The sequence below is a fragment of the Pterocles gutturalis genome, unplaced genomic scaffold (genome assembly GCF_000699245.1).
Source record: "Pterocles gutturalis isolate BGI_N339 unplaced genomic scaffold, ASM69924v1 scaffold23403, whole genome shotgun sequence".
NCBI lineage: Eukaryota > Metazoa > Chordata > Aves > Pterocliformes > Pteroclidae > Pterocles > Pterocles gutturalis.
Genome location: NW_010123696.1, coordinates 51,209 through 75,438, shown reverse-complemented (window position 1 = coordinate 75,438; position 24,230 = coordinate 51,209). Strand labels below are relative to the sequence as shown.

At 38.6% G+C, this 24,230-nt stretch overlaps 1 protein-coding gene across 1 annotated transcript in view; it reads left to right on the top strand.

The window, feature by feature from the left end:
• LOC104465100 (ellis-van Creveld syndrome protein-like) overlaps positions 1–23,937 on the top strand; it is a gene marked incomplete at its 5' end in the record, with an annotated part of 31,657 nt that extends 7,720 nt beyond the window's left edge. The window contains 10 exons of the mRNA XM_010078015.1: positions 5,652–5,864; positions 12,285–12,394; positions 13,687–13,897; positions 16,614–16,820; positions 17,532–17,676; positions 19,092–19,200; positions 21,171–21,294; positions 21,561–21,654; positions 22,711–22,822; positions 23,823–23,937. Of these exons, the coding sequence (XP_010076317.1) occupies positions 5,652–5,864; positions 12,285–12,394; positions 13,687–13,897; positions 16,614–16,820; positions 17,532–17,676; positions 19,092–19,200; positions 21,171–21,294; positions 21,561–21,654; positions 22,711–22,822; positions 23,823–23,904 (1,407 nt within the window). The remainder of the gene's footprint in view (positions 1–5,651; positions 5,865–12,284; positions 12,395–13,686; positions 13,898–16,613; positions 16,821–17,531; positions 17,677–19,091; positions 19,201–21,170; positions 21,295–21,560; positions 21,655–22,710; positions 22,823–23,822) is intronic.
• Positions 23,938–24,230: the final 293 nt, after the last annotated feature.

The following is a 24,230-nucleotide window of genomic DNA, read 5'->3' as shown; positions in this document are numbered from 1 at the left end:
AAAAGAGGTTGGTGCTTAACAGTTCATTATTAGGAGAAGAGACATGCAGATTGCACAAAGGAAATCAATTAACAGCTCAGAATTACATAGTCCCTGGTAACATAATTATTTTTCCTCAGCCTTAACATCAAAACCATAAAAACACACAATTTGCTGTCATTTATAATTTCCCTTTGCTGATAGCAGTTCACCAGAATGTTATTTCATTTGACTTGACAGAACACAGAAATGCACAGGATTTTAGACTAAAAGATATTCAATAATAAGTATTATCAACAGGCAAGGCAATAAACATTTTGTGAATGGGTAAACATGAATGTGAGGTTGAAGAAAAATATGGGATTTTTTCCTTTGTTAATAAAAGGGGAAAATTTATTTTTGTCAAAATAAAAAGTACAGTTTCTCAGAGACTTACTCTTTCATTACTTTCCTTATGTAATTTTATTAACATGAGATACAGTTAGGGATGCCTTTCTGAGAGTGAACTGCATTTTTGGGTACCAAGAGCTAGCTTGTTTTCAAAGTGAATCACCCACAGCTTGTCTCAGGTGGAAATCCATATCAAGAGACCTCCACCTCAGATACTCACTTTTGAAAATTTTGCCCTGTGACTTACCCCAAAAAGGCTGAAAAACAGCATGACCTAATAGCTTAAATTTGTGAACTCTTACCATGCGAGCTCAGTCTAGTTGTGGGTTTGGGCACTGATTAAATTTGATGTGATCATTTCTGTCAAAGCTGATACAAGATGCCTGATATGGATAGCTTCTGCTTCTTGCCTTATTGCATAGGAAACTGTATTTTACCTCTATATGGATTCACAATTTGTTAATAGTTAGATCTAGTAAAGGACATAACCTTATCTACAAAGGCATATCTGTAAAAAGGGAGTACAGAAAGAAGAGACTGAAACTGCCTCCTGAGTAAATCAAGGACCAGTAAGGGGGCAAGACTGGAATTTCAATGAGCCTCCATTTTAAATGCATCAAAATCAAACTTTTTTTAATTAGCTTGTGCTAAGGATGACTTCAATGTCATTGTTTTATTGGTGTTAGTATGCTTAAAGGCACGGCACTGTTTTCTTTTTCCAGTTAGCATTCTAGAATTCTTCATGTGGAAGACAAGAAGTACAGGAAATCAGCTTTTCCCCTTTTAGCATGAGTTTATAACGTGAAGTATCTTCTAGTGGCCAGTGGTGTCCAAGAACGTTTGGAGTATTTATGGGATGTATGATTCGAGTATTGAATCTCTGTCCTTAGTAAGAGTCCATATGGGTTGGGAGATGAATCTCTTACCTCCCAAACAAGTGTCCTAGCCATTGAGCTTCTGGAGATACATGCAAGAATGTTCTACAGCCTTGACTAGAAATTTTAATTATTTTAATGAGATGCTGTGGTATCATATGTTAACAAATGGCTATCACAAGTTAACAAAGAGCTATGCAGTTGCCTCTTGGAGATAATATATACTGGGCAGTGACTGGCATGTAAAATACAGTACAACCAGGCTTTCTAAATAAATTTTCCTGCTTCACAAATTCATTTTTCACTGTATTTTCATCTGCATGTAGGAACCTTTTAATAATTTGGGTTTGAGGGACAGCATTAATATTGTTCTTTGATTTTGTAGTGAAATCTGATAAACTGTATATTTCCCATGGTTTTTGACAAAATTATGTATTTATTGCCTTGTTTGAAATTCAGATGCACTCAGCATTTTAATCTGAGCCCATTTTATTTCTTCGTATACCCCATGGTATTTCTTTATGCTTGATGAATTTCTCTGGAGATTTTTTGAAAAGCTTTGAGATTCACTGCCAGGTACTACAAACAGGTTCATTCAACACTGCAATCAGCTATCCTATTAATGGAATCATTTTGAATAAATTTCATTAAGTAAAAGTTTTAAAAGCAAGAAATGGCATATCAGGAAGCTTCTAAAAACTATTTTATAGGGGTTCTAGTCCAAAAATAAGATCCTGGAAGCAGTAGGATTTCTTAACTTTTTTTTTTTTAAAATAAGCTTTTTGATATGTAGCGTGCTGTCCCTGTTCACAGACAGATTTTATCGCTGTTTCAGATCAAGTACGTTCCTTAGAGTACAAATAGGTTTGAAGTACTTTGTTAGCTTGTGTCACTTTGGTAGAATTCAGCCACATCTGCAGTCTTTCCTGAGTGTAGACTTACCATTTCCCCTACCAAATTTTAAAAGGCCATTCCACTGCATTTTTTTCAAGTGCTGCATTAACCGCGTAGCCACCGTATTGTATGTGTTGCACGTCCTCTGGGTAGAACAGACTGTTGTGTCAGGGTCTGGGTTGCAGGGACTAACTGGGGCCTAATGTCCATATGCTTATGTGTTCAGATCAAAGCCAGCAGCCAGTGATTCCCTGAAGAAAGTTTGTATGTTGATAGTCATCACTGACAGTAGTTTATTTTGTGATCCAGGACCACAGGTGAGACCAGTAAGTACAGGATTTGTGTCCTGCACAGAGGAGAATTTCTAACAGAATTTAAAGGGAAAGTGGTCAGTCCTGTTAAAATTCACTGTCCCAGGGACTGACAGCAGCTGACCAGGCTTCCTGTTGCTTTGCATGACAGTTTGTAACATATGTGAGATGTAAACATACTGCTTTAGTCCTGCTTCCCCTCCATGTATTCAACCAGCATTTTCATGTTTAAAGGGACTGTTGATGTAAAAAACTGCTTCTGGAATTCTAATCCGCCTTTCTTGTCCTTTCGTATACCAGTTTCAGCAGAGGGCCATGAAGTATTTTGCAAACAAATAGTTAAGCATCTTTGATCTAAAGATAACTTGGCCAATCACATTAATGAGGTGATGTAGGTAAGTAATTCTGTGGGGACAGGACCAAGTCACATTTTTCCTGGGTAGCTGTGTACCCACTCTGGTCGTGCCAAAGGTAAGTATACAGTATAAATTGAAGCTTCAGGGAGTGCAAGCTGAACTCTCTTCACTTGGTCTTTAAACAGAATGGCATGAAGGCAAGTAACAAAATACTTTCTTTATGTTCTGTGCAAAAGATTTCCTAGTAAATAATAATACAGTGCTGTCAGCATGTCAGGGAAATGCTATCAGTTCCGCAGCAGAATGTGTTGCAAAGTGATTTAGCTGCCATAGGTGGAACTCTCGTTTGTTTATGAATAGAGTTCCGTAACACCCTGCCTGAGATCTTTTGAGATTGCAGTAGAAATGCCACAAACTCCTCTAGACTGCTTCTGAACTATTTCAGACCCAAGAGAAATTCTTATATCTCTGAACACCCTGTAAAGGTAGGAGAATTAACTTCTCCTGAAAGGATAGTAAAGCTCAGAGAAGAGATGGTTTACAGAGATAGAGTGATCATTCTTTAAATGTTGTGTAGGATACAAAGATTAGAAACAAAGGATCTTTGAGCTTATGTTAAATCCCAGAATTTGGAGACTTGAATTTTCAAATAAATAGGATCAGAAGAGAGAATTCAAACAAACCATTTTGCATTAGTGTTGGCAAGCTAAGCCAGGCCCACAAATACACAGATGATTAAGATGGTATAAATCCTGCCTCTTGTTCTAACAAGGACAGGTAACTAATAATTGAGGAGTAGGAGAGATCCATCCTTCAGCATAGGATGAACATTTGTCGCAAATGTTACATTAATGATACTGTCACCTACAGATTGGGAGCAATAGCTAGAAATGGGAGTATGTTGCCAGAAATTAGATATCTGATCATTGTGTTTTTGACTACTGGTTCTGATACTTAAACCCAGTATCCAGTTTCAGAAATCTGTAGCCCAATTTACAAGAATTCAAACCACTTTGAGATTAAACAAAGGCAGTTGGAGCTGGGTTCTGGAAATGCTGCATGCTTTATACAGGTAAGAGAGTGGAAAAAATCAAGACAGCTCATCTCAGAGGTGCAGTGAACACTTTTGATAGTGTTGTGCCTTGATTTTACCCATAAGTAGAGGTTACTGTGGGGAGCTGTTAAGATAAGCTATTTATGGTTTGTGAAACAGCTCATTAATATGGTGATTAGCATCCTACTGGGATCCCAGGAGGAAAATAATAATTTAGTATTCAGTGCACAGCTTGGATATTTTACAATAAATGAGAAATAAAGAATAAGTATTTTTAAGAAAGCTGGTTATTCAATGGGTATTGATACACCTAAACATGGAGTAGATAAAGGTTTGTGGAAACAGTATGTGAACCCAAAATTTATCATTATGGGGGCACAAACCCAGACTTCCCATGCAACCTCAGTTCTGATTATTTTTTATTTCCTTGACTTTGCAATTTAACGTGCTCTTTGGGTTTTTTTGTCTTACTTTATTCTTTATGATCCCATATCTAGCAGTTGGAATGGGCTCTTACACAATAGTACATTATACCTGTGTGTCTCCTAAAAAAAGACAAGTCCACTAGAACTTTCATGTCTATGAGCTGCAGATAAATGTTTTTGACATTTAGATAAATATGTCTGTGTTTCTCTTGAGAGGTTCTAGATGTTGATCACGTAAAGAATACAGTTAAACCCGTATTTTAAAGAAGGCAATAAGACTTATTTTGCAACAGGAATGCTGAAAAGAGTTTTAAAAGTATGAGCTGTGTTTTAAGGAAAAGAAACAAATACAACTGTTTTCAAGAGGGCTAACAGTGATTTACAATGAAAGCAAAACCAAGTAGGTGATAAAGCTTTTTGGACTGGTAAGATTATGTGGAACTCACTCTAATATAGCTCTTCATACTGCTGGAGTACTGCAGTGTCCGTGTGACCTTTCCAATCTGTTTTCGTTTTCTCTCTTCCTCTGGGGAAAGCTGCCTGCCCTCTCTCCTTCTCCTCAGGGATTATCTTAAATTGTAGAAAGTTTGCAAACACAGCTCCTATCATCACTGTGTATTTACTTACTGTGAACTTACATGTTTTGAACAGACTTCATAGCTTGGATGCTATCTGACTAAATCATACAGACTCTTCTTGCAAGTGAAACGGCCTCAGCAATTGAAAACCACTCATATGGGACTAGTTTTAATAAAACCACCAGAAGATGTTTGTTTTCCTAGGTTTGAACCTGTTCTGCATCAGAAGGAATTTGAATAATTCTGTCTTTCCAGAAGGCATTGAAAAGTGGCATGTTTCAGAGCACCGACTATTAACATGATTTGTGTCAATTTTGTCTAACTAAATTCCGTACCTCTCTTTTAACTCTTCCTTCTTTCTTGACTTCATTCATTTCGTATCAGCACCTTTGCAAATGTGCCTATGAGGTGTTGTGCTACACAGGATTGTTTCCGCAGCAACTTTCAAAAAGTGTTTTTATAACACATCACCATAGTCAGTAGAACAAGATATTTTTTGTATTGTGATTGCATGTTCAAGGTTTCATGTGCTTATGCCACTATTGCGTTTTAAACACCTTTGTATGGCTTGAACCAAAGCATTAAAGTTGTTCCATCTTCAAAACCTGGTCTTTTGACCCAAGCATTAGTGGCACTGGATTTTAGCTCTAGGGGTCTCTGGCCCAATGTTTTCTCTGGGACATGGTTCCCTTACTGGTGCCATGGAGACATGCAATGAAACAGCTCCAGGGGGCCAAGGGGTTCACTTTCTCACCTGTCTCTCTCTGTCCCTCTTTGTCCCTCTATTAGGAGCTGTACTCTAAAGCTTCCCATGCTTTAGCGGAGTTGGTTACGGAGCTGTTTCTTCGGACTCTGCCTGTTGTGACCGGCCTCTCTGTAAAGGAATGTGAGCTTCTGAAAGAGGAATGGCAGGAGAATTTGGTTCCTCAGCTGGAGAAATTGGAGACCCATCACCAGAGGTGCTGGAAGCTTTTCCAGGAACAGCTATTACAAGAAAAAGAAGTAAGACCAATGTTATGTTCTGGGACCTCAGTGTTTAAAACCAGGGATATGGAAAAAAATCTTCAATATCTGTGGGGAATATTTTGTGTATAAATGTACAGCCCAGGTCCAGACTCAGAATGGGCAGTTTGACCTGAAGTATGGAGTGAGTATATATGCTGTGCATGTAGACTTACAGAGAGGAGTCGGAGAGTAGTTTCAGAACATCTGTCCACAGTGTTTGACAGCTTTGTCAGTGCATAAACATCTTTTGGCAAGGCTGCTGTCTGATGTCCTCAACTCTTGAGCATCTACAGAAACAGTTCAAAAAAAACCTTCATCTGGTCTGTTTGGAGAGGGTACATGTGAGTACAGTTTACAGGAAAGGAGGCCTTACAATGATGAATATTTCCTAATTATTTTTATGTATTAACACTGTAACAATTGGAAATATGTAATACACACTGTATATGAAACTTATTCTTTACTCTGAGAAGGTGAAGAAACACACATCCAGCTTTCCTGCTCCGTTTGTGCCCAGCATAGGGGGCACTGACACCAGAGGAGAAAAGCAACAGTAAATGCAGAGGCAGGTATCTTCAGCATTAGGCTGGAACTCAAATATACCTTAAATTTACTCGTGCAGTGTTATGACACTGTTAACACTGCTTTGAAGACTAACACAGCTTAGTCAAAGAAAGACCTTCTCTATACACAGGTGTGCCCCTTCCCAAATGTGTGCTGCAATGTATAGAGTAATTGGAGCTTCTTAAATAAAACATCGGCAGAGTTCTTCAACATTAGCAAAATAATCCTTTTTTCCCAAGCCTCATTCTCCAAAGTGCCTGGACAATCCAGTGCATGGTTAATAAGGTACTGACTAAGTCCCTGATTATTACAGAGTGCTATAAGGTGTTTAGCTTTTCCACCCACTCATATTTAGGGTTTTTCCATAAAACTGTGTACTTAATCCACTCTGCTGACCACTGGGTTCAGAGCACCCTTGGGAATACAAAAGTAAAATTATTCGTTGGAAATTCTTGGCCATTTCCTTTTTTCTTCTCTTCTTTCCTTAATCTGGAGTTTTACAAGATGCACCTCCCTGATCATTTTGTATTTACTGTATAGTAACTCACCTGTTATCTCAACTATTTGGAAGAACAATTCTGCTTGCCTCTTCTGTTTCTGTGTCACAGGAATATCTAGCAAACTAAACTAAAATACACTTGGGACTGACAACTGGTGCCAATGAGCCTGCTCATGTGCTTTAAGTTAAAGGCAGGCCTTTTTTGTTTTCTAGGACTGCTGGCTGGCATTTAGTGTTTGAATTTGGTGTACCTGTGCCTTCAGTGGTTAATGAAACAATGTCTGACCTCAACTTTTTTTATTTTGCCCCTTTTTATCAAGGATTAGATTCAATACCTGACTTGTCAGTCTTAAACCTCTAGGTTGCTGTTCATTTTCACATTCACTGAGGGTTCACAAATCGCCTGTCCTTGTGTGGGAATGACCTAAGCAGCCTGGTCTAGTAGGTGCACTACAAGCATGTCTCATAGTGCATGGAGCTCAAAGCACGGTAGTGGTATTTGCTGTCATTAAAAACCACAATCAGAGAAGGAAGTTCTGTTGTGCAATTAATGATTAGTCTCAGAAGTCACAGTGCATGTTAGGGCACCTCTGCTCTGGTCCTTCCACTGTCCTGTTGAACCTCAGCCATTGTTCAGGGCCAGAAAGGATGTTGTTTAACAGCTAGTAGACCCTCCACAGAGGGGGAGATCTAAAGTCTAAAGTTTTGTTCCAAAATGGCCATTTATGCTTTCCTCTGTTACTATCACTGGGCTCAGTATTGAGTGGAGAAACCATACCCTGGGATTTTTTCTCAAGGGATTAAAAGAATTAGTTCATCTCCAGCACCGGGTTGCTGGATAATAGTTCTTTGGGCAGCACTGTATGATGGATTAATTGCATGTGAATTCAGATGTTCCAGTCATGCCCAGGCATAGGTTATTTAAATTAGGAAGTTGAATATCCATCACTTTCAGTGTACCATAGCATTCATAATATAAAGCAGATGGCTTCCTAGATGAAAAAAAAAAAATAAAGGGTTTGCTGACATCATTAACAGTAACTACTGAGTTATAGAGGAATTCCCCTAGCAATGACAGAGCTCTCACATTGCTCTCACATGGGTCACCAGCACTGGGCCTTATTCAACATAAGACAGAGCTGTCATAAGGGTGAGTGATTCTGTGGGATAAATTCCTAGAAGAGACAAGGGTCTCTTCCGGTGGGAAAATGTGTGATTCCTCAAGATTATGTTCTTTGCATGAGCTTAAGTAGCTTTTTTAACTTAATGTGTGTGGCTTTTTTGGAAGTGTTTTGAACTAAACTCGCAAAAAGTCTTCTATATCTCCAAAGAGAGAATGCAGGTAAATAGCTATTTCATCAAAGTTAGGCTGGCAGATTTTCTTGTATGAACAAGTCTGAAAAACATCACAGAACTCATATTATGTTCAAATGCAAAGTGCATTTCTTGTCCCTTTCCTAGTACAAAGGCAGCAGCATGCACATTTAAGCAATAAGCTGACACTTTCATCCTACAAAAAGGAGCACTTGATTTCCACCTTAAGAAAAGAAGAAGTGAAATAAGTCACTTGTGACAGGTGATCATGCCATTTAGGAGATTCCATAGATGTTACAGTGCTGGATATGACAGCAGATCCATAAATCAACATTCATATTGGCAGGCCTTTTAATTTATCGGGCAGCAGGAGATCTGTCTTTCATTAGCCTCTTGATAAGTGCACTATACTAAGAGTTACATAGTCACCTGCTTTACAGACTTGGGAAGTCCAGTGCTGGAAAGCTTTTCAGCAAGGTATTTATATGTGCTTTTCAAGGTGGCTCAAAAAGACATTTTTGCCATTTTCTTGAACAGCTTTTTTTTTGAGATTATCTTTCCCGGCATTTATACGTATCTGCAATATGATGCCCTTTGGGGGAACAGAATCTGGTTTAGAATTGAGAAGAAAAAATCCATTTCGTATGTAACTTTTGCCTTCCACATTTGAGGATGTGAGAGAGGCAAATGAGAATAAATGACTAATGAAGATAAATTTTGAGTATTTTTGCACATAGCCCCTGCCTCATGATTTCTGTAGACAAGGTCTCCTGCCTGGGCAGTGGTTACAAGGAGCAGACTGCTGCACCAGGCTGAGGTACTTGCTTGGCATTCAGTGTGCATCACACCCCATCTACAGGCTGTTAGGGAGAAATTGCTTTCTTTCAGTTTCCTGAGAATGTATGTTAAAATGTCAAACTGAGAGCTGCAGAAAAAAGAGTGAGCTTTCTTGGGTCTAATTTGCTGTTATATCTGAGGTCTAACTCAAAATGTTTTATCCATTTCACAGAATGACAGAATGATTTGGGTTGGAAGGGAACCTAAAGATCATCTAGTTCCAACCCCACTACCATGAGCTGTTTTCCTGTTTTCCTCAGGGCTGCTCTCAATCCTTTCTCCGCCCAGCCTGTATTTTTGCTTGGGATTGCCCCGACCCACATGCAGGACCTTGCACTTGGCCTTGTTGGACTTCCATGAGGTTGGCATGGGCCCACCTCTCCAGCCTGTCAAGGTCCTTGTGGCTTTTGAGGGGGCCCACCTCTCCAGCCTGTCAAGGTCCTTGTGGCTTGAGAGGTGGTTTTGTTACCTACCAAAGGCATATTCCTCACCTTTGTTGCCAGAGAGTAATATTTAATGTTATCAGTGCTCCAGAAGGTCTTGTAATGGACTTCTTGCCAGGTAGCAAAACACTGGGAAGCTTACAGAGAAGAAAACGGAGTGAGATTTCTGTCCATTCCCACATCATTGCTTGATGCCCAGAAAGCATCTGCTTATCAGTTTTGACATGGTATACATTTTATGACTTTCTCTTAATTTTGTACTCTTTTTCATAGTGATTGAAATGACTTTTCCTTTCAAGGAGCCAGACATTCCTCGGAGCTTTGGTCGCCCAAGCATAAATTATGCTTTTGTCACTGATTTTACTGGTTAAATGCAGGAATCAGAGAGCCTGAGCTCTCTTCCAGCTGCTGAGTCTGCAGCAACATCATTTTCTCCACTCTCTACTGACCTGTCTCCAAGCAAAGTAAGGCCATTCCAAAGGACAGGAATGTCTTGATATTTGGTCCAAAACTTAATCCTCTTTATTTATCATCCCATCTTAAATGCGTAATAATCCCCCTCCTTTCCTCTTTCTTCTCTTACTACTTATGTGGCTGTTGTACTTCTACTGTTTAGTTTAATAACTGCACATGGAGGGATTTTCTGATGTTTTCTGAGCTTTCCATTGGTCTCAGGGTGCTGATGGGAACTTTTATAAATTTTGCATACAGCTTACCTGAAATGTACTCACAATGGAAAAGGTAACAAAGAAGCTCTGTGTTCACCACTACAGAACTAGGCTATTTCTTCATAAACAGCATTAAAGAACAACTACAATCCCTGTTTTGTTATCATTCTGAGTGCCTTTTTGGATAGGATATACTGGTAGCAGCAGAGGTGCTAAATTTTGAGTTCTTGGCTGTAACGTTATATCATTTACCATTCCAGTTGTGATTCAGACAACATATCCCATCTTCTGTGTCTTGGTGATCTACATCAGATTTAATCCACATTCTGTTTGGCCATAAGTGTGCAGATAGGCCCTTCAAGAGCAACTTCTCAGTGAGTAACTAGGTCTCCAAAAAGGATGGGAGACTGCGTCTGAGCCACAGGCAGGTTCTCAGTGAAAAGGAAAATACTTCTAGAAAGCAAAAGGTCATTTTCAGCCCTTCTTTTAACTACTAAAAGAGACATTAAAATACACAATTTAAGGCATCTACAAGCTATATGCAGAGAGGTGTGAAACAGTAGGAAGCCATATCCACGGAGCTGCTAAAGGGAGATACTGATACAGTTGTTACTTCAATCAAGTATTTGCCATCTGTCATGATGATACCTGCAGACCTTAATTTGACACTTGCAGCATGCAGTCAGAGAAGTCACTGTGCTCAGCTGTGGTCTGTGATTTTTAAGAATTACCTAAACTCAAATCAGCTGAGGTCTGGCTACACAGGTAAGTCTTGTGGCTCTTTCTGTGAGCAGCCTGGTGGGCTCCCTGGCACCATACAGATTTTCAGGCTGTGCTTCTCATGCTCAGCTGCACTCTGTCCATCTGTCACCTGTTGTTGACTGCCTGCCCATCCTTCCCAGACATCCTGCACAGGAGCATGTGGTTTGATAAGGTTTCTGCATGGAGAGGGGTCAGTTACAAGTGTTGCTGTATATACAACAGAGAAGGTGCTATCCAAGAAATAAATAATCTTTTTATTTTAAAGCCAAAGGTGATGTGGTTTCTGATGTTCTGCAGTTCCCTGGGGAGTTCATTCTGTGCTTGCAGATAAAGCCTCTCTCCTGCACAGGTCACTGCTTCCCAAGGAAAAGTCTATCAAATCCAGTAGGAAGGCCCAGCACCACTCCTAGTTCCTATCTCTAACAAGAGTGCAATTACATATCTAATTCTTTGCTAGACGAACTGAAACCTTGCTCTCTGCAATAACACAAAATTTAGTCCCTCATGTTCTGAATGAGGCTACAACATGAAATGAAGCTGTCAAGAGCCTGAGTATTATATTTAATTTGGGGCTCTGCATATGTCTGCAGGCAGCCTGCGTTTATCCAACTGCCAGTGTAACCTAAAATATACTCTTCATCTCACAGTAACAGAGTTTGAGTCTTACAACCATCTCATCTTATGGCTTGTTGTTCATTACATTCTGACAATATGCTAAACAAAATCTTAAGTCTTTATCTCCAAAAGTTCACAATCTAATGGCAAATCCATCAAAATATTTAAAAATTAAATTCTTTGATCTAAATATTACTCCGAAGGAGCTGTAAACTTGCAGTTCATAAACTTAATCGCACAATCTCCATTTCTATTAGTGCGGTGTACTATACACAAAAGTGTGATGGAAGATGATATTTTTATTTTGTTAAGTGAAAATCTACATTCCCTACTAGTGAAAAAAAAAAAAACCAAAAAAAACCCCCAAAAAAGCCCACTGCAACCTGCTGATAAGAGTTGATGCAATATTTTGTGCTATATTATTCTTTTTCTCTTGTTCCTCTGTTGCTGAAACCAGAAAATCTGTAGGAGAGACAGCTCAAGGCTGATCCAAAACAGCGCAAAGCCTTCCTTTCTTTTCAGTGAGCTTTGATCATTGAGGAAAAAATATTCCTAAGTAGAATGATTTTAATTTGGCATGAGTTTGTTTCTTGAAAGAGTGGGATGATTGTTTTTAGCAAAACATCATCTAATAAATCCCTGCTTTGTAGCATGGTGACTAGAATGACTGAAATTAGAGTACCTTACAATTGTAATTTTTTTCCCCTGCTTTTAGCTATGGATAAAGGAATATGCTCTGTCTGCTGTGATGCAAAAGCACCTGTCTGAGGAACAAGAGAAGATAATTCAAGGTGTCGTAAACAGACTAGGATGCCTCAGTGATGAGTAAGTTTGGAAGGGGTGGGGTAAAACTGCACTGCTGCATGCACAGATAAAAACTTGTGGACATTACATTGTGGAAAGCAGTGTTGAGGGGTTACGAGCATCTTCAGACAGAGAGGCATTTACTCTAGTTTTTTGTCTGAGTGTGAAAAAACAAATCTAAAAAACACAGAGATGTCATGTCACCTGTTAAGTAGAAACAGTAGTCTTCTGTGATTTGTCAAGTAGTGTATTTTCTGTGTATCTACTCCTATGTTTGTGAGTGAGTCTAATCTTGAACCACCAGCCTCTCTTTGCACTCTGCATGTCACATTGGAGTTGGGTGTTCTTCAAGGTAAAATGTTCAGTCCAGCACCCTTCAGCTCTACCATTGCTTTCTGCTATTAGAATACCATTGACCATTGCTTTGCATGATAATGACTCCTCTCTTGCATTCTCTATATTCACCAAGGAAACTTCTAGTTTTATGCCATCTTTACAGCTAAACATCTCTTTGATAGAGAGACGTCTCAAAAACCCACAATTTTGTGTTATCATCTGCCTTAAGATATCAAATGACATCATTCACCATGGTCTTCGCATTACCAAAGATCAAAGCTTTTCAAGACTTCTCTATTTGGAATATTGGTATTATTGGCATTGCACTCCTTTATTATGGCTCTACTTTTCAGTTTAACCTTATATTTTCACATTCTCTGACTTGGGTGTTTCCTAGCATTAGGTATCTAGAGACTTCATGGTGCCTTGCATATACACACAAGTTAGATACAGGCACAAACAATGTCATCCCAAACACACACAGATTTCACTCAGTTGGTCCAGAATCAACTTGAAAATTTTCTCTCCTGTTTAAAGTTTACCACAAACTTTCTTAAGCCATGTCTGCCCTGCCAGCTGAAACTAGCCTCTTCAATGTCTCTTCAGAGTTGCCTCCTTGGTAATCCAAGATATGCTGTCCTGCCTTTTCTTGAAATAACTTTCCTGTAGTTCTGATTACATTCTCTTTTCATCTTATTTCAAGTATCCTATTAAAAAAACCCAACTTTTATTATGTAATTATAAAGTGCTATTTGTCTTTTTTCTTCCCATTTTAATTTATGTTCAGTGTAACAGAAGTCTATCACAGCAGTATCATTCTTTAGATCTGAGCAGTTCTCCAAGACATCCTTTGTACTAGAAGATATTACACAGAATGAATAGTAACTCTTGCCATCTTTGAGCAATGACTTTACTGAACACATGTGCCAAATCAGCAAACAGCTTAGCTGATTGATTTTTAATGATCCTTTTTACAGATCTGTTAACTATATATTGCAAAAACACCGACTTCTGCTATGTTCAGTACTCACAAGGTTAACCCTGCGAAGAGTTGGAATGGCAGTCCTGGCCCGCATGAGACTGTCCAGGAAAAAGAGCTTGCTTCAGGAACTGAGAGAGCAACATACCTCGCAGAAGGGATCTTCCCCCTGCCAGGATGAGGACCAGTGGCAACTACAGAAGGCAGTGGTAGGTAAAGTATTCAGGTGGTTTTTCTTCAGAGGTCTCATGCTGTGATATCTGGCATTAGAAGTAGATGTAGGAGGTCTCAAAAAATAAAAATGTTCAAGTTCCAAATAGAAAGGAAAATACTCTGTGAAAGATGCACCCGCTGCTGGCATAGGAGGTCTCTGATTGTGCCTGTTTTATTTTGGGCAGACATTTTAGATTCCCTAATAATTTATCTACTGGCTAGCTATCTGGGATATGTGTTATCATAGCAAGCTTATTTAGCTGTTTATTTTATATGAAAATACTAATGAGAGAAGGCAGGCCAATATGTAAAAAGGTCTTCTACACAAGTTACTGCTTCAGATTAAGATAAGTTCCTACTAGTTCTGCTAGAGATCGTAATATGCACTTGAAAATTGCTTAATTGAGCATCAGAAGAAATTCTTCCCTCCATGACACCTGACAAGTTCCTCTATACTGTCATAATTTTTAATTCTTTTTTCTTTCTCCTCTGTCCATGACATGCTCCACATCCGTTCCCCTATCATCCTTTCAAATAATCTGTCTCCTTTAGGTCAAGGAGATGGGAGAAAGTTTAAGGGATTTTCAGACTTGATATTCCCACTGGTCTCTTTCAAATCTGTTTGTGACTCTGCTTTTTAGGATTAATCCATTAAGTGTTGTTGGTTATTTACTTATCTGCATTGGATATTTACCTAGAACACCAAATTTCAGATTTCAACCTCAGAGGACCTGCCTAGTGGTCATCAGTGATAGCACCTGCCCACCCCACTGTTGCTGCACATAGAAGTTGAACCCATCCAACACTTTGTAGCTCTGTGCCCCATGCTGTCGCTGTGTAGTTCATGAGAGATCATACTGTGCATCCCTCTAATTCTGATTTGCATAATACAAACTCTAATTCCTCACTTGAAAGAGGAATAATGAAATTCAGTCTGCTGCCGTTTTCATATTTGATGCTTCTAACGAAGTAGTTCCTGTTAAGTGTGAAAATCTCACAATCTCATTAACCTTCAGAAGAAATAAAATATAAAATAATGAAATAGAAATTCATGTGACTGTATTCCTCTTCTTACGTGCTTCTTACTTCTTTCCACTACTCCTTCTCACTTAGCTCCTACAGGGACTTTGAGGCAATCACTGTGTTCCCTAAAAAAAATGAAATGTCCCCAGTTATTACGGTTCATTTGGCCTCTCTCCTTTACAGCCTCTTTCCAAGGCCAGCTAAAACCCATCTCACAAAGAAGCGCCTAAAAATACACATAGAAGATCCCTGCTGCCAAAGAAGTAGGGCCTAGGTGTGGAATTGCAAAAAGTCAGAGAAAAAAAAATGTTATTAACAACATATAAAACTAGAGCCAATGTATAAGGAGTTAAGGAAAAGGTTAATTTGCAGAGACTCAACTAGAGTTTTAGACATACCAAGTTGTTTGAACTAAACTTAATTTGAGCTTGTGCCAATTTTAGACTGGTAGATAGTGTAATGTCTATCTGTTGATTTAATATAAAATTTAAAACAATACTAAAGAATCCTAGCTTGACATTGGGTCTCTGGAAAAAAAAAAACAAAACAAAACTGTTTAATAATATTCTAAATGTTTAAAAAAATCAAAAACATGTCTGAGCTATAAAGACATGTGAGAATAACCCAGCATTAATAAGGACGTCACTATTTTCCACAGATGAATGTGTCCAGAGCAGGTTCTTTTCCTACTTGGATTTCTCACTTCCAAGAGAGAATCAAATAGGTGCTGTTGAATCCCCCAGAATAATTTAATGTTATTTAGCCTTAAATGAGACTATTAATATAAGAGGAACATCAGCAACTCAATAGAAGGCAATCTATGGAAGACTAATACATGTAAGGGAGACAGAGCAGGTCACGGTGGTGAGTGTATACTGTTGTGTGCTGAAGATAGTTTAGAGGGAAAGTGAAGTTAAAAAGAAGCATAGAAAATGGTGGTGAGGATGGTCCAAAGACCTCAAGAGACTAGAATTCTTCAGCCTAAAAAAGTGGTGTCTTCTGGAACATCATAACTTTTAACACTAACATAAAAGATGTGAATAGGAACAATTTTTCACTTGTTTCTGATTTCTTATTTCTAATAAGAAGAGAGCACTGAGCAAAGCTATTAGATGTCTGGTTCAAAATTAAGAAATGCATGGCTAAGCTGGAGAACTCACCACCACAGGTTGCTGTAGGTACCAAGAGCACAGATGATTTCCAAGTGCTATTAAACACGTTGATGACCTCTCCCAAGGGCCATAAGTACCAATATACCAACATTTTCTCAGGTAGACCCCACAAACTGTATGAGTATTCCAGGTGCATAACTGTATAATTGCCTTGTTCCTGTGCACTTTATCGAGGCATCCACAATTATCCCTTAGTGAACACAGGATATTTGACCTAGATTGTTTATATTTTTAATAGAAATAAGACCAGATTCAACAGTACAGAACACAAAGATGGGAATACATCATTTGGAAATGACTAACAGGACAGGATGCAGCTGTTATTGTATGTGTCATGACAGGGGAAGTAGTTCTGTTGCAAAGACAAATGTGTTAAATGACTGTACATAAACTTTCACTGGAAATCAAATTATTCTAAATATTAAAACGGTAAAATTCTGGACGGGTGTAGGACTTTCTTTTAAAGTCTTTGTCAGTGTATTTGAATGGCAATGCTATCTTTTTGTCTGATTACCAGGAGTCCCACATTCTGGAAGAGGAGGAGAAGCTTGAGGAAGAAACACAGCAAACCCATTTAGAATTTCACCAGCAGCTAGTCACAGAAATTCAAGAAGCTCTTCAGTTTCTTCAGCAGCACATGGAGCAGGTGATTGGGCGGACCGTGCTGCAGCATGCCCAGCAGGAAGCTGGAAAAAGAAGTTCAGATGATGGTCAGGACTTCAAGGTATGGAAATGTTCAGTAGCGGTTTTCCAAACAAAATGAGTGCTTCTTTGCTAAAAGGGAAGGCAATTTCATTTATGCACTGTCCTATGCCTAGAAGTATTAGCAGGAGACCATTACAACCTGTGTTAAAACTGAGGATACCTTGCAAAATATTTACAGATTATTAAAATGTATGTAGAAGCCAAAATAGGTTTTATTAGGCCAAACTCTGGAACATAAAAAAAAATTTGAGAGAGCTCTTGATGACAGAAAATAACAATAATGCGGAAGAAAACGAGATGGTTATCTGTTGATGAGGGTTTTATGGTTAATAGTATTTGTATATTAAAAGCTTAATATTAATTCATAGATAAATAATTAAATGACATAATCATTTATAAATCAGCTTTACATGTATTGATTTACTTTGCTGGCAGTTGGGTTGACAGGTAAAATGGGCTATAGAGATTGAACAGATAGGGAAATCACCCCTTCCCAGATAGAAATGAAGCACATTAGAAAGATTTTACTGTAAATTTTCATGTTGAAATGTTCAATGGATGAATAGAAATACCTGTTTTCCAGCATCTCTGTCTGACACATTTTTAAAGCACAAAATTTACAATTTTGTGTGCAAATACAAAATTAGTTTGTGTCCTCAATTTTAGACAGATCAAAACACTTCAGTTTTTGACTTAGAAAATGAATTGTGACTCGTACTGTGTAATACAGGAGAGACTGGTGGAAACTGCTGTAGAGAGTGTGTATGTGACCAGCAATAATATTAACAGACTGGTGCAAAACTACTATCAGCAATTAGGAGAAATCACAGAAAGCTATGAAGGGAAAAAGCTTCAACAATTGAAATCTTTACAAGGTGCGTATGATATTGACAAATATAATTCTTGGTTTTTAACATATAAATTAATTATCACTGTAAAGATTGCTTTTAAAGATAACAGAACTCTGTTGTTTAAAGTAATCAACAAAGCAAAATGGCTGTAAGTCCATATCCATCTTTGAAAGAGAAGTGGTAGAACTATTATTATTGGTAGTAATGACTTGAATTACAGTCATAGGTGCAGAATGCTGTTACTCAAAGTTTAGTACAGACACACAAACAAAACAGTGACCCGGTGTATTAGAATCATAGAATGGTTGGGGTTGGAAGGGACCTTCAAGATCATCTAGTTCCAACCTCCCTGCCATGTGCAGAGACACCTTCTGCTAGACCAGGTTGTCCAAAGCCTCATCTAACCTGGCCTTGAACACCTCCAGGGATGGGCATCCACAGCTTCTCTGGCAACCTGTTCCAGTGCCTCACAACCCTCAATCACAGTAAAGAATTTCTTACTTGTATCTAATCTAAATCTACGCTCTTTCATCTTAAAGCCGTTACCCCTCGTCCTATCACTCCACTCCCTGATCCAAGAGTCCCTCCCCATCTCTCCTGTAGCCCCCTTCAGGTACTGGAAGGCTGCTGTAAGGTCTCCCCAGAGCCTTCTCTTCTCCAGGCTGAACAGCCTCTCTCAGCCTGTCCTCATATGGGAGGTGCTCCAGCCCTCTGATGATCTTCATGGCCCTCCTCTGGACTCTCTTCAACAGCTTCATGACCTTCTTATGTTGAGCACCCCAGAACTGGACACAGTACTCCAGGTGGGGTCTCACGAGAGCAGAGTAGAGGGAGAGAATCACCTCCCTCATCCTGCTGGTCATGCTTCTTTTGATGCAGCCCAGGACACAGTTGGCTTTCACAGGACTTTCACAGTTGACAGGACTTCAGGGGCAAGAGTCAGGAGCCTGGTCATCAGAAAAACACCAAGTTACTCACAGACTGTGTGCATACACAAAAGTACTCAATACTTTGCCATCAAATGAGGGGACATCTAGTGAAATTAGGCATTCCCAGGACTAAGTGGCCTCTGTGCAGAGGTTTTCTTTATGTTGCATTTTTCATTTAGGTATTACAGTTCTTGCTTAAGGTATCAAGGTCTTTTCATAAAATTTCTGCTTTGAATTCCATGTTAATCAGTTAGGAGAGTAGGAGTAGATAAGAATAAGAATTCAGTGGCATTACCATCTCAGCTAAATGATGCACAAACTATTGTCTGTGCAACAGATCACAGTGACAGAGCTAGAGTGTGTAAGAAGTACTTGATATCCCTAAGAGGCAGTGACTTTGGAAGGACTACCTAGAACAGGGATTAATTTGTGCTGATGCAAAAAAGAAATAAGGTTGCCACAACTCAGAGTTTATAATTTTGAGCAGATTTTACAAGAATATTATTTCAGCAGAAAGAGATAAAAGGAACAAACTTAAGAAGAAACAAGAGAATGAACTAGCATTGAAAGAAAAACAGACTGAAGGCCTCCTGAACGTATCATCCACAGTCCATCAAAGGTAAGAACAGGCAGCAGCACTGCTGACTTTAAATGTTGTGAGATTTTGCAGATCAATATAAATGTCTAGGTGAAAAAATGTCTTGGCTTTGCATTTTACATTTGTCTCTGATGGAGAAGAAATATCTGTTGCCAAATTACATCTACCCCTTGATCTCAGAGAATTACATTCTTACTGAATGAACTTTTTGATGTTCATTAATTACAGACTGAAGAACTATACAAAGACAGTTTGAAAAACAATGCCAACACATATGCCACGTTTTAAAAGAAATTCAACAGAAATGTAGGATGGGAAACAATGCTGTCATTCATTATGTTCATTACATTCCAATTCATTACGTTCCATCTATTCTGTGTTGAATATCAAAGTGTTTGTTAGTTTGCTGTTGAGGAAACTTATACCATAATGAGAAAATGCTTGAAGCATAAATAATACTCAAAATGGCAAGAAGATTTCAGTGAATGCCTTGGACAATCAAGATTGCTTGCACTAAATGTAGACTGGAATCTGTCAAATGTTAATTAAATAAAAATGGTATTTATCATAGAATATTTAATTCATTACTGATTTTATAAAACTTAAGAGTCCAGACAAAAAGCACTGCAATTCCAAAGGAATAAGTTGTCATGAAAAGCTGTATAACTTGGCATGCTCATGACACATTTTTGTAATAATTTTATTTGTTTATTCTTGGTTTGTTGTCCAGAATAACAGAGTATCTGCAATTTTGACATTGTAAAGAGGTTGATTCTTTTTTTAGATATTTTGTTACTTCTAAATTGAAATAAATCATTACCCACTTTTTGGTTTTTGTCCTTGTTTAAATTAGTATAGAAATGGATTCATGTAATAAAGGGCTTCATAAAACATCTGTTAGTTATTCATTTTCAAGTTTATCATTTATTCTGACATATAAATTAACTTCTAACTGTTGTCTCAGTTTTTTCTCCCATAATCTAGTGCCTTTAAAAAAATACAATCAAATTGGCCTTCGTGGAAGCAGAAATATGGTATTGAAGACTGTAATTATTCAGTATCTAAGCTTGTCTCATAACCATTAGTAATCAAACCCATTTTTCTATTGTTATTATGATTTCTTTTACAGACAGATCCCACTCCTGTGTAAATTAATGTCAAAATTTCCATAAATTTTTATAACTCCTCTTAAAGTCAACATAGATTGTTTTACTTCCTTTTGCCCTTGGTGCAAGGTTATGGGTGTGAGTTCAAAAAGCAAATTTTGAAAGCTAACCTTCTGTAAGCATTGACCATTACAACAGAAACTTCATTATGTGTACATGTCAAAACCAATTTGTGTTATCTCCTTCCCTGAGGAATGTGATGGGTGATTGACAGCATTGCTTCAAAGTAGACCAAGCAAAAGAACAGGAGAAATAAATGTTCAGCAAAGTTGCAGCCATTGAGGTTCTACTGTATTAATATTATTCACTAACCAGCAAAATAAAACAAGTGAAAAATATAGTTGTCAATGCACCCAGTTGCCAAGTTTTGAATTACCATGTTTGTCTCAGTCTCAATCTGGTACTGAAGAGCCCTGAATGAAATGCCTAATTCTTAATCCCTTATCCTCACGCCTGATCTTCTAACAGCTTGTCTCTTTGGCAAGCAGACAGTAAAGCTGACTTCAGAAACATACGATGATTTTGAAAGCAGACTTCGACATTAGAGCTTAATTCCAGCTCCCAAAGTCCAGGCATGGACAACACAAACCTACAGCAATTCCTACCTCCAAAAGGAGTTTGTATAGCATGGAGAGCCAAGGCAGGTTATTCAATTAAGTAAATCTATCTAAAAATCTACTGCAATTTTTTTTGTCCCAGCAGAAGCTGGAGGGGCTGATACTGTTAATGAGCCTTTCTGTCTACAAAATCTTCTAAACACATTTTGCCGGGATTGTATTCCTCCATTGAACTGAACATTGGTACTTGAAAATTTCTCTTGACCAGGGTGGTGCTGCAGCAGAAGATTTTGGCTCAGTTTGAACTGCAGCAGCAAATTCGTTTGGTGTCTCTGAAACAGAAGCTGCTGGGATTGCATCACCTAGAAACTGAGTTGGAGAATCAACTAAAGGTAAATCAGGGTAAAATGGTTCACAGATCTGAAGCAGTCCATGGCAAAACATCAGACAGGTTGTAAGGGTCTCTTTGCTGTCCTAGTTGAAATCAGTGCTAAGATTCACCACTGTCTTGTAGGAAACACTACCCTGATGCTAGCCATATTGTTTCCTGTGTTTCTGCAATGACATATGCCTTTTTTGTCATGCCACATGTAGAATAACTTAACACAGAACCAAGCTGTGTTGTGTTAACTGACTTATGGTTTATCCTTGCGCCCAGGAAGCAGAGCAAGACTTTGTGAGTGAGTTGGCTGCACTGGCCCGCGTTCCAGTGGCTGTGAAGAAGCAGCCTTCCAAAAGGAGCAAGCCAGCAGGTTGGTACAATCCTGAATTGTTTAAAAAAACCCTCATCATTCCACATATCAGTGCATATTTTGCAATATAAAACAGTGGAGTTTCAGGAGAGATTTTTTTATCAGTCTCGTTTCCCTAATTGGGATGTAGAAAAGTGAGGCAGTCTTCCAAGGTCATGCAGTTTGCCAGTAGCACAGCCACAAATAGGTGTCACCATTCCTCACTCCAGAGCAGTCCTTTAGCTAGTAGATTGCATTGTGTCCACTGACATAAGGCTTTGCCTTGCTCAAACCAAAATTAGTTTTCATGTCTTTATTATGTTCTTTAGAAACGACTCTCTTCACCTCAATTCCTAAGTCTTTGGGAGGACAGCAGAGCCAACTTTCATTCTGCTGGTAGAATGGAAGAATTGCCTTCCCACACACATGCTTACAAATAAAATCTTATGAATCGGGAAACTTGAAATATTTATATGAATTTACTGAAGTTTTAACAAATTAGATCAATTAATTATGCAAGAGATACTTAGGTGTATTTGGGGTGGAGTGTGCAAATTCTTGTCCTTTGAGCCATGCAATCCTGCTGTCATTATCAGAAAGAAACATTTGGAATTACATTTGAAAGATGCTGAAAGGTGACAAGGGTGGCCAAAAAGGAAAAGCAGCTCACTCACTTGGACAATTTTGAAGTCTCTCTCCCCAGGTTGTTTGTCAAGCATACAGAGCTGTTTGCACTGGTAGGCACCATGACCCCAGGGACACATGGAATCTTGGCTCAGGGACCTGAAAACAGTGACTTTTTAACATCAGATTGTTCTGATTCAAATCACATAAAATTGTGAATTGCCTTTTCTTCTGTTTGCTGAAAGTTCAAGGTCTGCTCTGTAAGAAGTAACCAACGGTAAAAAAACAATATTCTAGACTAATGTAAAGTGGAATGATTTCTTTGGAATAGTAACATACATGTATGAAGTGTTAGAGTGTATTTTTTTTGCTTTACATTAATCAAAACCAAACAAGCTCTACTATATGTGATTCTTATTTTTTTTTTTAATCCACATGCATTCGGTAATTCAGGGGAAAAAGCAAATTCAAAAAGAAAGACCTTTCAGTCACCAGAATCAGCAGACAAAGATGATTCTCATGAAAATATTCAAGAGCCCCCTGGACTGACTTCTGGCTTATGCAGGTACAGTAAAGGCTAAAAAAATTGCATGTGAAAAACCATCTATACAAAGCAGTACAAAATCTACTTCATAAGCAGATATGTCAGTCGGACCCAAAATGTAATGCCCGTGCTAGCTGAGCTTCTTCCTTAATACTTCTTACGTGTACTTGACTTTTTTTCCCCCCTATTCTTTTTTAAACTTAGGAAAATCATCTGAGTTTGTCTGTCCTGCTATGTATTTTATACATAGCTTAGGTAGAGAAACAAGAAATACTGTTTACAAATTTGCTTTAACTAGGTTTTTAAAACTAGATTCACAGACAGCATAAATCAGCACAGACAAGTGAATCCAATGGGACTAGGCTGACATGTAGCAACCAAAATATGGTCTGTGGTATTTAGGCTTTCAATTTCCACCTTTATTTCAGGAACAAAGGCAAGTGCCAGTCTTTGGCTGATGAGGGTAGCAGCTCTTAACAATTATTTTCTTGATAGATGTTTCAGTTGGCTTATGCTATGCTGCTAACTAGAGGAGAAGAAATGGTTACAAACCTGAAAGATGCCAGCTGACTACTATGGGGAGATCAAACCAGCCAGCTGGTCACTGGGGCTTGATATATTGAGCAGAGAAAATGCCCTTGACAGGCAAAGCAAACAGTTGGTTCTCAAGAGCCACAGGCCTTTGGGGAAAAGTATTTATCCCCTGAGTGACCTCAGCCTGGGACTGACTTCAGGAGATGGCTCCTTTCCCTGATGGCATCAACCCTTTTCACACACTCCTTTCCCACAGCTGACAAAGGATACGTGTGTAGGCAACAGGGACCCAACAAAGGAACGTTTATGCAACTTTGTTTTGGCAGCCTCAACAGAGGCAGCTGAAACCAGGGAGTGCAGAAGTTATAATTATGTAGCACGCGCCTTTCTTCTCTTATCAAAACTAATTTAGTTTAAGAGAGAATGGTAGGGTTTGAAAAACTCTGTCTACATTTTTTTTTAATTTTTTCTGGTTTATTTCTTTCAGAGAGAGGTTACAGAGTCCACATGACGGAGAGAATGAACCAAGGAAAACCTCAAAGATGCTAAAAAAAAGAGACAACAGGTAGTAAAAGCATTTGTATGAGCTGTGTGAACACAGAGTACCAAAGCATTCTTCTGGGGAATTTCAGCAGCCTTAAATACTTACTGAACTGCTTTACTGAGGAACAAGAAAGGACATCAATAATAACTGAAAAATCATCTTTAACTACAAGAGCAAGAATCAGTCCCATGTTCCTTAAAATGTTAATAAAACATTCCCAGTTGGTTTTGGTAAGGGGAAACAAGGAAGTCTTTAATATAAGCTCTTCCAGATCACTTGGGGAGTGTAGAGGGGAGGTGGTTTTAGATTAGGACTATCCCTGAGGAAAGTGCCCTTGTAGCAGAACAGATT